Source organism: Ananas comosus, linkage group 12, assembly GCF_001540865.1.
Source record: "Ananas comosus cultivar F153 linkage group 12, ASM154086v1, whole genome shotgun sequence".
Classification (NCBI taxonomy): domain Eukaryota; kingdom Viridiplantae; phylum Streptophyta; class Magnoliopsida; order Poales; family Bromeliaceae; genus Ananas; species Ananas comosus.
In genome coordinates, this window is record NC_033632.1 from 4,818,419 (window position 1) to 4,831,926 (window position 13,508).

A 13,508-nucleotide genomic window follows, 5' to 3' on the forward strand; every position below is an offset into this window, starting at 1 on the left:
GTCTTGATGACTTCGATGGGAGAGTGGAGGGGAGCCAATGGCTTCCCGTTTCTTCGGACCTCTCAATACCCCATTCGAAGTTGTTGATGATGGAATGGGTGATCTACATTGCCGCGACCACCCCAACATCGCCGGTTTGATACTTTCGAAAGAAGATGGGAGGGGAATCATTGATTCCCCGTTTCTTCGGACCCTTCAATATTTCTTCGAAAATGTCAAATCAAATCCGACAGCCGAACAGATCCGTGCCACCGTCATCAACTTCACCGACGACATCTACAGCATCGCCGGTTTGATACTTTCGAAAGAAGAGGGGAGGGGAATATTTGATTCCCCGTTTCTTCGGACCCTTCAACATTTCTTCGAAAATGTCAAATCAAATCCGACGGCCAAACAAATCCGCACTACCGTCATCAACTTCATCGACATCATCTACAACACCGACGGTTTGATACTTTCGAAAGAAGAGGGGAGGGGAATCTTTGATTCCCCGTTTCTTCGGACCCTTCAACATTTCTTCGAAAATGTCAAATCAAATCCGACGGCCAAACAAATCCGCACTACCGTCATCAACTTCATCGACATCATCTACAACACCGACGGTTTGATACTTTCGAAAGAAGAGGGGAGGGGAATCTTTGATTCCCCGTTTCTTCGGACCCTTCAACATTTCTTCGAAAATGTCAAATCAAATCCGACGGCCAAACAAATCCGCACTACCGTCATCAACTTCATCGACATCATCTACAACACCGACGGTTTGATACTTTCGAAAGAAGAGGGGAGGGGAATCTTTGATTCCCTGTTTCTTCGGACCCTTCAACATTTCTTCGAAAATGTCAAATCAAATCCGATGGCCGAACAGATCCACGCCACTGTCATCAACTTCGTCGACGTCATCTGCAGCCTCGCAAGAAGAGGGGAGGGGAATCTTTGATTCCCCGTTTCTTCGGACCCCAAATCAAAATTAAGACGGGGATTTCTTCGAACCCCAAATTGGAATCAAAACGGGGATTTCTTCGGACCCCAAATCAGAACCAAACGGGGATTTCTTCGGACCCCAAATCAAATTGGAAAATCAAATCTAAATTGGAGAGTCAAACGGGGATTTCTTCGGACCCCAAATCAAATCCAAATTAGAGAATCAAACGGGGATTTCTTCGGACCCCAAATCAAATCCAAATCAGAGAATCAAACGGGGATTTCTTCGGACCCCAAATCAAATCCAATTGGAGAATCAAACGGAGATTTCTTCGGACCCCAAATCAAATTGAAAAATCAAATACAAATTAAAAAATCAAAACGAAAATTTATTCGGACCCCAAACCCAAATTGAGATAAAAAGGGGATTTCTTCGGACCCCAAATCAAACCAAAATCAAAAAGGGATTTCTTCGGATCCGAATCAAGTTGCAAAAGAGGACTACCTCGAACCCGAAATAGAATTAAAAAGAAAATCAAGTTCACATAGGAACCCAAACTCGAACCCAAATAAATCCAAACCCAAACCAAACCTAGTCCACAAATAAACCCACAAATAAACCCAAACTCGAACCCAAATAAATCCAAACCCAAACCAAACCTAGTCCACAAATAAACCCACAAATAAACCCAAACTTGAACCCAAATAAACCCAAACCTAAATCAAGTCAAGTTCAAACCCAAACAAAACCCAAAACCCAAATAAATCCAAACCTAAATCAAGTCAAGTTCAAACCCAAACAAAACCCAAAACCCAAATAAACCCAAACCTAAATCAAGTCAAGTTCAAACCCAAACAAAACCCAAAAATCCAAATAAATCCAAACCAAACCAAGTCCACATACAAAGCCAAACGGCCCAAACCTAACCAAACCAAGTCCAAATAAACATCCAACCAAAACCAAAATAAACCGAAACCAAACCAAGTCCACATAAATAACCCCAAACCCATTCCAGAATCAAATCCAAAGCCAAACCAAACCTCATGGACCAAATCCCATGAGCCAAAACCAAGTTTATGAACCAAATCCCATGAACCAAAACCAAACTTCATGGACCAAATCCCATGAGCCAAAACCAAGTTCATGAACCAAGTCCCATGAACCAAAACCAAACCTCATGGACCAAATCCCATGAACCAAAACCAAACCTCATGGGCCAAATCCCATGAACCAAAACCAAGTTCATGGACCAAATCCCATGAACCAAAACCAAGTTCATGGACCAAATCCCATGAACCAAAACCAAACCTCATGGACCAAATCCCATGAACCAAAACCAAATCTCATGGACCAAATCCCATGAACCAAAACCAAACCTCATGGACCAAATCCTATGAACCAATAACCAAATCTCATAAACCAATACCCAAATCCCATGAACCAATACCCAGATCTCATACCCATATCTCATGAACCAATTAGACTAACACATAGAGTTTAATATCGATCGGGTCTTAACACATATACTTAGGGCCTAATCAACCTCAAATCCAACTGAATCCTAATACATATACTTAGGATTCAATAAACCGAGACGCGATTCAACTCATCCCATCTATAAAGGTCTCCTAATCGATGGTACTCCAATCTACAGAGGATAATTAACAATAGATGCTTGCATCTATTGGAAGCCATGGACCCGCAAAACCTGATATCCACATACATATAAATACTCATCTGAATCATGAATACTACCCCACGGCCCCGAAAATTTCATCGACCGTGCGAGGTGCGTCATTCGTGGTGGCAGACAGGAGGTACATGTTTAATCTAATCAAAATGCTAAATAACAATGTTTAGTAGTTAGAGCCTATTGTGCCTTAAAAAAATTGAGACAACTAAATGTTCCCAAACATAAAATAAAGAGTTAATTTCATATAGGTCCCTGTAAAAATATCAAAATTTCATATTGGTCCCTATGAAAGTATCAAATAGCAGATAAATCCCTATAAAACTTAAGTGCTCAGATCTATCCTTTCCAAGATTCTCTGGTTTGCAAATATATTCATCTAAAATTCTGATTCGTTCATATATATTCCTACCGTTTAATTCATCGTTAATTTTTTAATAGTGGTTGCAAAAAATAACTATTTTGCTCTTACAAACTTATTTCTACAAACAAAAAAATAAATTTTCTCTCTTTCCTCGCGTTCACCATAGTACGCACGACATATCTCATTTCTACAGTGACCGAATGGCGGTCTTACCATCGCCATGAATAAAGAAGAGAGGGTGAAAAAGATGAAGGGATTCACCATAGGAATACAAATTATAGCTACAAAGAGTTAAAAAATTATTTTACTCAACTAAATATGGCTAGCTTTTTAACTCATAGTTATGTAAATTTTGATAACAAAAGGATATATTTGCAAACAAAAGAATTTTTTGGAGAGATAAATCTGATAACTTAAGTTTTGTAGTGATATATTTATTATTTGATATCTTTGCAGGGAGCCAGAACCATATGCAATTATTCCTAAAATAAAATAAAACTCTCACACAACAACACAACCCTGTAGTTTTTCTTTTCTAAGTTGGCTTAGTAGAAGAAACATAATGGACACCTAGATCTTAATAACTAGGTTTCATTTTCTCACTTCACATCAACAAATGAAGCCATGCACAACTAGACCTTGATAATTAGGTTTCATTTTCAAACTCGACATCAACAAATAGAGCCATGCACTATTTAGAACAAGAAAACAGGTATTTGATGTTATTTGAAAAGCATCAATTTTGAATTGGTCTAGAATGCAAACACACCATTTCTAACCTGCTGTTGATGGCAGGTCCTTACAACATAACAAACAATAACCAGGCCATAATTAAGTGCGACAAACGATACTGCATAATAGTAAAGCACAAATGGGGATAAACTACAGGGGTCGACTGACCTTTTTCCTCTTTTCATCAGAAGGTGCGAGGTCGATCTAGACGATCAATTTAATGCAACCACTTCATCATATAGAATCACAGTAATTGAAGATTTGAAATTGCAGCTCGACGATGAGTTGCAGAAGCAAATGCATGCAGTTCAGAGCATTGGTTCTGTTGATAGCAAATTGATGCCTGAATGCTTTTCAGATGGCTTCAAAGATAATGTAAGTTATTAGGTTTCCTACACAAGTTCCATTAAGCAACTTAACTAAATTTCAATATACTACATGTCAAAGTTCTAAAAAGCGGAAAGTTATCTAAGAACTTTCTGCACCTAAGAACTGAACCATCTTTGTAAAATTTACTTCTGACTCAACTATACACTGAATCAGCCTCACAGGCAAGCAGTCCATAACTCCGCCAGGTGAAAGTTTAAATTGTCAAGCAATCCTACATAAACAAAAAAACAAAAGAGCACTTCATCCTCACCAGTTTCAGGTAACCAATTGACAAATTGAACTACCGCTTTCGGATCATTTTGCCTTTTCCATAAGCATCTCATGCATCATAAGCCTCTATGTGATAATCCCACAACATGACAATATTCTATTGCAGCTCCAAAAGTTATAACACATCAACCTCCAAATAAGACTAGGAGTAGAATTTATTGTTTTTTTTTTTTTGAGAGAGAAAGGTAGTATGTTATCTGCTTCGTTTATTTTCTAAAAAAATAAATTTAGCCGGAAATGTGAATCAACTAGAATTTGAACTTGGGACCTCGGGTACAAACCACCAAGCCCTTTGCCACTTGCACTAAGAACAGTCGGTGAATGGAATTTATTGTTGAAGTCCATAATAGAAGTGGCAACTACATACATTCTATTGCAAGCAAACAGCAAGATGTCAACGAGAAATTACTTGATAGAGACCAGAAAAAGCGCTTCTCTTCATAGAATGCCAACCTCAACATTTTGTGTTAAAATTGAAGTGTTCTCTAAGAAATTAGCTTGCATGTGGTGCTATTAGATAGGGTTACACTTTTTAACAAGAAATGCCATTAGAAAATTTACGAAAAATGAAGATTTTGATGTTGTTAGAACCTCAATTCAAAAGAAAAACTAGAGGTGAGTGTTTATACCACACCACGCAGCAAATGGTATTTAACACATGACTCTCCATGAATTACCAATTTCATTTTTGAAGAAGCACCAGCATTGTCCGATAAACAAGGCAGGTGACCCAAATTTACATTGAAATTGAACTTGAAAGAGAATATGTATTAGATCCTGACACCAAACTGACAAGTTAAAGCAAATAATCATATACGAACGATTTACTACTTACATTACCAAGAGAAATGGTATCTTTAATCTATTGCATGATAATAATGTACATAGAGCTTATTCAAGTAATATTTACAGCGTACAACGATCGCAGAATTTATCTACAGTATCAAGAATGCGCCCATCCATAGCAATAGGCTTCAAGTATCTATTGCATGATAATAATGTACATAGAGCTTATTCAAGTAATATTTACAGCGTACAACGATCGCAGAATTTATCTACAGTATCAAGAATGCGCCCATCCATAGCAATAGGCTTCAAGTCAATAATAAAGTTGTTCCGAAGGAAACCAAACCCAAAGGTCTTATCCTCATACTCCCAAATCCTACCCTCAACATTTCTAAAATTGCCAGAGTCTCCTGAAAGATCCGGAATCACCAGATCATAACTAGAATTGATACACAGAATTCTCGAGACTACCTCACGTTCAACGTTGCGTTGACTTGAAGCCACACTGCGGATGTGCCTACGGCTAATGTAGATATCCTGTTCTTCTTGAGGAAATGGGGATTCAATAAATGCAGTGTTTGAAGTCCAGAAAACAGAGGAATAGCCGGAAAATTGCGAACCCATCTCTCCCACCCGTCTACAAGACATCCCACCAACATCGTCGTATGCGACAAGGAAAAAATCCAAGACCATGTCCTCACAAATTCCCTATATAGAATTGGGGGGAAAAAAAGGAAAAAAAAAATATATATCCTTCAGACTTTTGCAATGGGTGCACTAGAAAAGCATGACCTAATGACTAATATGAAACATGCTAAGGTGCCAATTTGACCTGCATTTGAGAATATCTTCTATAGTCTATAAACAGAAGCAAGACTTATGGCAAACTTAAAGGCTGAAACTTCTAGCTGTGGTTATAAGAATGTGCTTCTTGATTTTGGTGATTGCGAATAGCCCAACAACAAGAACAGCTTCTCCATAGGAGAAGCAAAACCAAGTGTTTTCAGTTGCAGCGGTGGAGCCCAAATGAGCTTTCGGGCTTTGAAAGCACAAGCTCCAATTTTAACAATTAGTACTCACTAGCTGCTGCAAAAAGCTGTTGAGTTATCTGAATGAAAAAATGCCGTTAGCTTCTTCGACTTGCTCTACTAAATGGGAAAACTTCTCCGGAAGCTCCAGCCAGGGCAACCAGGCCTCAAAAGCTCCATTATTTAACCTGACTACAACGAAAAAGATGTTCCGCACTCCTTCGAAGTTCGAACAGCTCTACTGAAAATCACTTCTCTATAAGCTGCAGCCAAACTAGACAGATTCTAAAACAAATATATATATTCCAGAATCTGAAAAGTACATAATTGTTGCATAGAAACCAAACAAATGTAAAAAAGCAAGCACCTTCCACAATCCCTGAAGCGGCCGCGAAAGAGTAGGATAATAGTTTGAGATCTTCACGAAATGCTGGGTGTCGAATCCTCTCCCCCGCCTCCCAAGCCGCTCTCTTTCCCTCTTCCTCTGCCTCCTGAAGGACTTATCACCATTAGGGCTCGTCCGATTCGCAAAGTACTCGTAGATCTCCGACATCACGCGATCCGGCGGCGACGTGCTCTCGACAGAATCCTCCTCCTGCGCATCCGCGTCGAAGCTCCGGTCCTCCTCCACCACGAAGTGGTTGCGTCCCATGAAGCTCACGGTCACGGGGATCGGATCAGGGTCCGAGGGCTCGGAGGGCGATTCGGATCGGGAACCGGCGGGGCGGAGGAGGAAGCACAAGGGGTCCCCGCGTGGGGAGAGGCCCATCCAGAGGAAGGGGACCTTGAGGACGCCGTAGCTCCCGGGGCCCGGCGAGGGGGACACGGCGGAGGCGGCGATGGAGGAGGCGCCCCACTCGAAGAAGACGAGCGCCGGGGCGGCTGCGGAGGCGCCGACGCGGCGCCAGAAGCCGATGAGGTTCTCCCAGCGATCTAGGGTTCGGTAGAGTAGGCGGGGGGAGGAGGAGGGGGACCAGCGGCGGTGGCACATGGCGAGCCAGAGGGTGCCGGAGGAGGCGCCGCCGCAGAGGGAGGAGAAGCGGCGGGAGGTGCAGGCGAAGGCGGAGACTTCGAGGGGGGAGAGGAAGGAGAGGATGTTGAGCTGGACGTCCTCGGGGAAGTCGGAGAAGGTGGGGGGCGATGCCATTGTTGGGGGAGCTAGGGTTAGGGTTAGGGTTAGGATTTGGAGGGGAAGAGAGATGGGGTGTGCGAGTCCAAAGAGGAGGAGGAGGTGGAGGAGGTGGGGGTTGGAGGAGGCGTGACGGGTGATATATATTTTCTTTTTTCTGTTTCGTCCCGCGACTGTTGGTAGAGGTCGCCAGGGAATGATGGAAGAATATTCGACCTGTTTTTGGGCGAAATGATTTTAGCTTCCGTTTTGCTGCCGAGGTTTATCTGATGATAATACTAATAATAAGAGTATTCGACAAATTATAGAAGATAATATTATATAAAAAAATAAATAAGATTTTTTTTTATTATATTTTTTCACAACACATAACATAATTTTTTCACAATTCTAAATAAAGTCAAAATAGAGTTGGTATGTATGTGTAAGAGAAAAATACTTTTGCATTATTCGGTAAGACCGTAAAAAATATATTATAATGTTTAAAAATAAATATAATATTTTATTCTTGGTGTGTATGTACTATGTAGAGTTATAATGTGGGTCGTGCCAGGCCGGCATGGCCAACATTTGTCATGTCGGTCCCAAATTTCGGCCGGGCGGTGTCAGGCCGGAGCTACCAAGAACCCGGCCCAGCACAGCGCTTAGGCTCGGAAGGCTCGGGCTGTGCTCCGGGTGAGCCCCTAAATTTTTTTTTACTTTTTAAAAATATAAAATTTAAAATATAAATAATAATTTATTTATGTTTAAATCGATATTTTAATTAAAATTTTTAAAATTTATAAAAATAACTATAATATAATAAATATTTGATTTTAAAAAAAAAAGAATTGTAAGGGTTTTTAGTCCAACGGATCAAAATTGTTTAATTTATTGGACCAAAAACTTTCTTCCAAAGTCTGCGATAGTAGACCTTATAAGAGGAAAGCTCCTCGAGCCTTCTTTTCAGGAGCTCAAACTCCAAAGCTCAAGACAGGTTGCATTGAGCATTGGGGTTCGAGCCGTGCTGGTCCGGCTGGCACGGCCTGGGCCATGGGCCATAGGCCTGTCCTCGGCCCAGCACGGTCCAGGCCTGTTTTAGGCTGTAGTGTGTCGAGCCATCGAGCCCAAGGGGAGAGGCCTAGCATCGTCCTGAATTTCGGACCGGCATGGATGCTACAGCACCCGTGTCACTGCAGCCCGCCCCGAGGCCGTGCTGTGGGCCGCTCTGCCCGTTTTACATCCCTACGTGTATATACAGAGAAAATGCTTTTGCATTTTTCACTGTGGCCGGACAAAATATATCGTAATGCACGAAAATAAGCATAATATTTTTTTTATCATACTATTTCATTGTATATAATGTAAACTCCCTGCAATTTCAAATAGTCTTATTTGATGATTTTAAGTCCTCTTTGAGACAAATATTCTAAAGACAAGCTAGAATTAAGAGTGAAAATAGTTTGAATATTATTCAACTTAATCCAAAATCAAAGTCCGATTTGATGTCAAAATTGGCTATTCGGTCGGATTTGTATTCGGTAATAATAATAATAATAATAATAATAATTTTTTTGGATTTGAATTTGAATTCAATTTTTATTTGGATGCAGATTCGGATTAGGGTACGGATCCTAATACTTGCATTTAACTTTGTTTTTTTTTTTTTGAGAAAGGTTGCATATATGCTATCTGCTTCATTTATTTCATTTAGAAATAAACTTAGCTGGAAATATAAATCAACTAGGATTCGAAGTTGGGTTTCGGATACCAACCACCAAGTCCTTTTATCACTTGCGCTACGGACGGTCGGTAGCCAAGTTTGGTTTAGTCCAACTTTTCATGTACCCGAAAGTGCATATTGTTCGCGCCAATAAGGGATAAAAATGAGTGTTAACTCTAATATAAATGTCTTTGGCTTCTTTTTATTTTTTGTGTTCTCCTTGCTTTTAAAGCTAGGTCTCTGAGCTTTGTTTTATTAATGAAATCTCCATCAATTATTGCTTTACTTTTGATAACAAATGAAGATAATACAATGGTAATTTTTGTCTCTGAAAAATAACAGCATTTTGCTAGCAAACCATATCTAAACATACATTTTTAAAATTCTCTCACAGCCATAAATTAGCTAAGATAAAGGACACACTACTAGAGTCACGAATGCCAATAATAATTTATAAAATTGAGCATCCGTGACAAAGTTTATTAGTGCGCCCTAAACTTAAGCGAAACTCCTGAGAGAGGAAAAGATGGTATGGTCGGCTTAATTTCCAACTCCTTCAGCAATGCTCTGCAAAGTCGGCCTCCAATGACCGCGGCGCAACACCGTCGTCATGCCGCCGCCGCCCATCATCGCTCGCACCACCAGCTCCAACTCTTGATCGGTCTCCGCCTCCTTCTCCGTCGACGGCTGTGTCGACGACTCTGCTGCTTGATCCTACACTAAGTAAAATTACAATCCTGTAGAATATATCAACTGAAACATTAAGGTTCCTTTATGGAGGTATACATCTTACACCTTAAAATTCTAAAATTTATAAAAATTTAAATAAATTTTAATAAAAAAAAATTGACGTGATAAGAAGAGAATGATGGTTCTTGGATGAAAAGAGTATAGGATGTATATCCCATTTAAAATTTTATAGGCTAAAATGTATAAACACTCTCTAAACTTTAACTTATTTTGAAAATTTAACCCTCTAAACTTTATTTTATTTGATTTACACCTCCTCTACCTACTAATTTAATTTATCAATTTTGGTGATTCTCTTAGAATCAAAACAAACTCCCACAAGAGATGCATGTAATTAAGAATTACTTTAATAAAAAAAAAAAAGATAGCATGCATCTCTTGTGGATGTTTGATTCTAAAAGGATTTTCAAAAGTGCTAATGCAATATACTGAATCAAACGGTTAGTAAGTAAATAGATGTAAAACAAATTAAAAAAGGTTCAGAGGGTTGATTGCAAAGATAGTTAAAGTTTAGGGGGGTTGTGTACATTTTAACATATTTTATGTAGTATCAAAATAAAAGATTCTAAGTTTGAATCCAATTAGACACGTACTCTCATTTAATTTTCATGTGTTTAATTTAATCAATAATCACTGTCGAGGATCTATCGAATATCGCTTATGGGAATATGAGATTAACATGTTGAATATATAACACTAAAAATAGCGTTTTCTAAAAGCTTTTACTTTTGAAGGATTCACTTACTTCACAAATCCAAATTAGTGATGGTCACTACCTTTGCTCCCAAAAATTACTTGCTAGTATTAAAATTTTATTATCCATAAATAATTATTGTTTGATTCATAGATTTTCAACAGAGTACCATTTTAGGCTCACAAAAGCATATATTATATACTTAATTTGGTGTTACTATAAAAATTCTCATTGTGGAAATGACTTTTGATATTTTATTAAGTTTTGATGTTGTTGGTTAATAAATTAATGAATTTACTTATACACTATGATTAAATTTCCAATTATCAAAGTAATTGGGTAGGATATAAAAAGATTATTTTACAAAGTTTCTTAGGTTTTAGAATTAAATTCTGCAATATCTGTAAAAGTTCAAAAATCTAAAGTATCAAAGTAAAAAATTCCAACAACAAGTCACAATAATGAATTAGTATGAAAAAAAAAGTAAACATATACGTAACTTATCTGGATTATGCATCATTTTGAATTAACTATCCAATCTTTTAAAATTCTAATTTTACTACTCAATTTTTTAATTCGTATAATTTGAATCAATCAACGATACTTTGACTTCAAATTTTGAATATATCATTTATTTTTACAGTAAAGATAAACAGCATATTTAAATTTTGAAACGTTCGATAGTTGATTCAAAATAATTTATAATTCAAGTAAGTTACGTAGGTTTTTACCCAAAAGTAATTAATAATTTTATCCGATAGATAGAATAAGAGAAATTTGGCAGTAGCGATTCAACTTATACCGTGGCCGGAGAGCTCTCCGGCTCGTTCACTTGAGATCTGCTATGCTGCTCATCACGATAACCGCCGCCGCTGCAATCTTTACTGCATCTGCTGTTGCTGCTGGTGTCGTTGCCACTGTCGTCAGTACTGCTGCTACGAATTTTGCAACCTCTGCTGTTGCTGCCGCCGCCGCCGCCGCTGCCGTCACTACTGCTGCTGCTTCTTCGAGAAGCAGGCTTCTCTTTGTGCTTGACTAGCAGCCGGCTTAGCTTAACCTGCCGCTTTGTCGATGCAAACTCTCTCAAAACCTCTAAAATATGTATAAAACATTAAAAGCAACCTTTGTGAGTAAATATGAATATTCAAAATTTTAATTTTCCAACCTAATTAATATTAGAGTATTTAGTATATAATATAAAATACTCTAAAATTAGATAGTAAAGTAAATATACTATTTTACCAGCTAAGTTAAATTATACCATATCAATTATATTATAAAGTAGTACGTTATTGGATCGCTGCCACGTCAATGATGAGTAAAAATTATAATTTGATTTAGAAGGAGTAAGTACCTTCGAAGCTGACGAGACGGTAGGTGTGGCCAATGCGAAGGGTATCGGCGGGGCGGAGCAACTTGAGGTGCTTCACCGCGGTAGTACTACTGCGGCTACTGCTGCGAATACTCGAAGGCAAGGCGGTGAAGGAGGAAGAGGAGGAGGAGGAGGAGGGGAGGGTGGTGATGATAAGGGCCACATAGTGGCCCGGGTTCGCGGCCATTACTTGGCTCGCGGCGACCGACCAGTACACCCTCTCCGTCTTGCCTCCCGGGTGTTGGATCACCACCGTCGCCGCCTCCGCCGCCTGGCAATTCCCCATTGTTCTTCCAGGTTATGCAAGGATTTTGGTATATAAGGAAGAGGGATGTGGGGGGGAATATGTGTGCTTATGTAGGAATATGTAGGAGTTAATAGTGTGTTTATACCGACTATCCTGGCGCAAGTGGTAAAAAATTTGATGGTTGATATTCGAGGTCCCAAGTTTGAATTTTAGTTGATTTATATTTTCAGTTAAGTTTATTTCTAAAAAAAACGAATTTTAATTAATTCGCATTTCCAACTAAATTTATTTCTAAAAGAAATAAACTAAATAGCTACCGTACTATCTATCTCTCAAAAAAAAAATAAAAAAATAGCGTGTTTATGTAGGAATATATGTGTGTATAAAGGTTGAGATTTAGGGTAGTAGTATGATGCCGCATTTTGTGATCCACTTGTATTATATATATATATATATATATATATATATATATAAAGAATTAGGCTGTAATACTATTAGTAGTAAAACGCTCTTTTTGCTATCAAGTTTTTAACCCTTGGATGAAAAATTGTAAGATTAGGATGATATTAGTCAGTTAGAGTTGAGTAGTCCCCCTAGGGTTGAGTGCTCTCCACTAGGTTATAGTATTTAATCCAATGATTAGAAATGATGAAAAGAGTTGATCCAAAAGCTAAAAAACTGATAGCAATAATGAAATTTTGCTACTAATAGTAGCCCAGTCCAACTCTATATATAAAACTCTATAATAATCACCAAAATGACTTGCTATTTGTTATACATGGTTGGTACTCATATTTAGGGCTTGTTTGGTTCATGATTGAAATAGGAATGGGAAATGGAATGATGAATCGTCCAAAAATGCTTGGTTCATTATTGGAATGGAAATCGGAATGAAAATTTAAAATTTTTTAGAGAGGGTTTTGATTAAGAGAGAGGAAAGTGATGAAGGATGAGGAGGTAGGTGTTGATAAAAGAGGATTTTGAATAATTTACTTTGGAATGAACCAATCCGGGATTCAAAGCCGGATTGGATTATAAATGGATTTGGCCATCCCCATTCCGGAGTGGAATGGAAATCGGAATCCGATTTCTATAAAACAAACGGCAACAATCGGAATCAATGAATTCCATTCCGATTCCATAGTCTAAAATAGGTGAACCAAACATGCCTTGTTTCTTTTTTTCATGGTAAGAGACGGTATTAGTAGTGTGGATTTTAGTGGTGTATCAATCATCAGATTGGAGGATTCAGATCTAAATTACATACTTATTGGTCTAATTCAAACTAAGAAAAATTAATGAGAGATCTCACTTGCATCCACTTGACCAGATTTATGAATAACTTTCTCTATATAATAAAAAAGCTAGTTAATTACGTAAAAACAAATTATATTAGAGAAAAAAATAAATATCTTGGTACAAAAAATTTTAG

The 13,508-nt window shown here is 38.4% G+C and overlaps 2 protein-coding genes across 6 annotated transcripts; both read right to left on the reverse strand.

Moving 5' to 3' along the window:
• On the reverse strand, positions 3,699 to 7,552 carry LOC109718892 (F-box protein At3g12350). Of its 3 annotated transcripts, none has more exons than XM_020245361.1 (3): positions 6,550 to 7,550; positions 5,424 to 5,862; positions 5,158 to 5,303 (listed from the first exon to the last, which is right to left on the reverse strand). In XM_020245361.1, exons 1-3 carry the CDS (start codon positions 7,327 to 7,329, stop codon positions 5,275 to 5,277), a joined length of 1,248 nt encoding a protein of 415 aa, XP_020100950.1. In that variant the 5' UTR covers positions 7,330 to 7,550; the 3' UTR covers positions 5,158 to 5,274. The 3 variants fall into 3 exon arrangements, with proteins under 3 accessions (XP_020100952.1, XP_020100950.1, XP_020100951.1); XM_020245362.1 differs by having other exon boundaries at positions 5,212 to 5,230; positions 5,351 to 5,862; positions 6,550 to 7,549; XM_020245363.1 differs by lacking the exons at positions 5,158 to 5,303; positions 5,424 to 5,862 and adding an exon at positions 3,699 to 4,070 and having other exon boundaries at positions 6,550 to 7,552.
• On the reverse strand, positions 9,260 to 12,208 carry LOC109718001 (probable cell wall protein PGA41). Of its 3 annotated transcripts, none has more exons than XM_020243970.1 (3): positions 11,812 to 12,206; positions 11,260 to 11,549; positions 9,260 to 9,732 (listed from the first exon to the last, which is right to left on the reverse strand). In XM_020243970.1, exons 1-3 carry the CDS (start codon positions 12,113 to 12,115, stop codon positions 9,640 to 9,642), a joined length of 687 nt encoding a protein of 228 aa, XP_020099559.1. In that variant the 5' UTR covers positions 12,116 to 12,206; the 3' UTR covers positions 9,260 to 9,639. The 3 variants fall into 3 exon arrangements, with proteins under 3 accessions (XP_020099559.1, XP_020099558.1, XP_020099561.1); XM_020243969.1 differs by having other exon boundaries at positions 9,260 to 9,727; positions 11,812 to 12,198; XM_020243972.1 differs by having other exon boundaries at positions 9,594 to 9,750; positions 11,812 to 12,208.

Coding starts and splice junctions, on each gene's coding strand:
- LOC109718892 (XM_020245361.1), bottom strand. CDS start 7,329: ATGGCATCGCCCCCCACCTTCTCCGACTTCCCCGAGGACGTCCAGCTC. Junction 5,863..6,549: donor CGCTTCAGGGATTGTGGAAG/GTGCTTGCTTTT, acceptor AATTCTATATAG/GGAATTTGTGAGGACATGGT. Junction 5,304..5,423: donor GCGCATTCTTGATACTGTAG/ATAAATTCTGCG, acceptor TTGATACTGTAG/ATAAATTCTGCGATCGTTGT.
- LOC109718001 (XM_020243969.1), bottom strand. CDS start 12,115: ATGGGGAATTGCCAGGCGGCGGAGGCGGCGACGGTGGTGATCCAACAC. Junction 11,550..11,811: donor CCGTCTCGTCAGCTTCGAAG/GTACTTACTCCT, acceptor TACATATTTTAG/AGGTTTTGAGAGAGTTTGCA. Junction 9,728..11,259: donor CGGAGAGCTCTCCGGCCACG/GTATAAGTTGAA, acceptor TACTTAGTGTAG/GATCAAGCAGCAGAGTCGTC.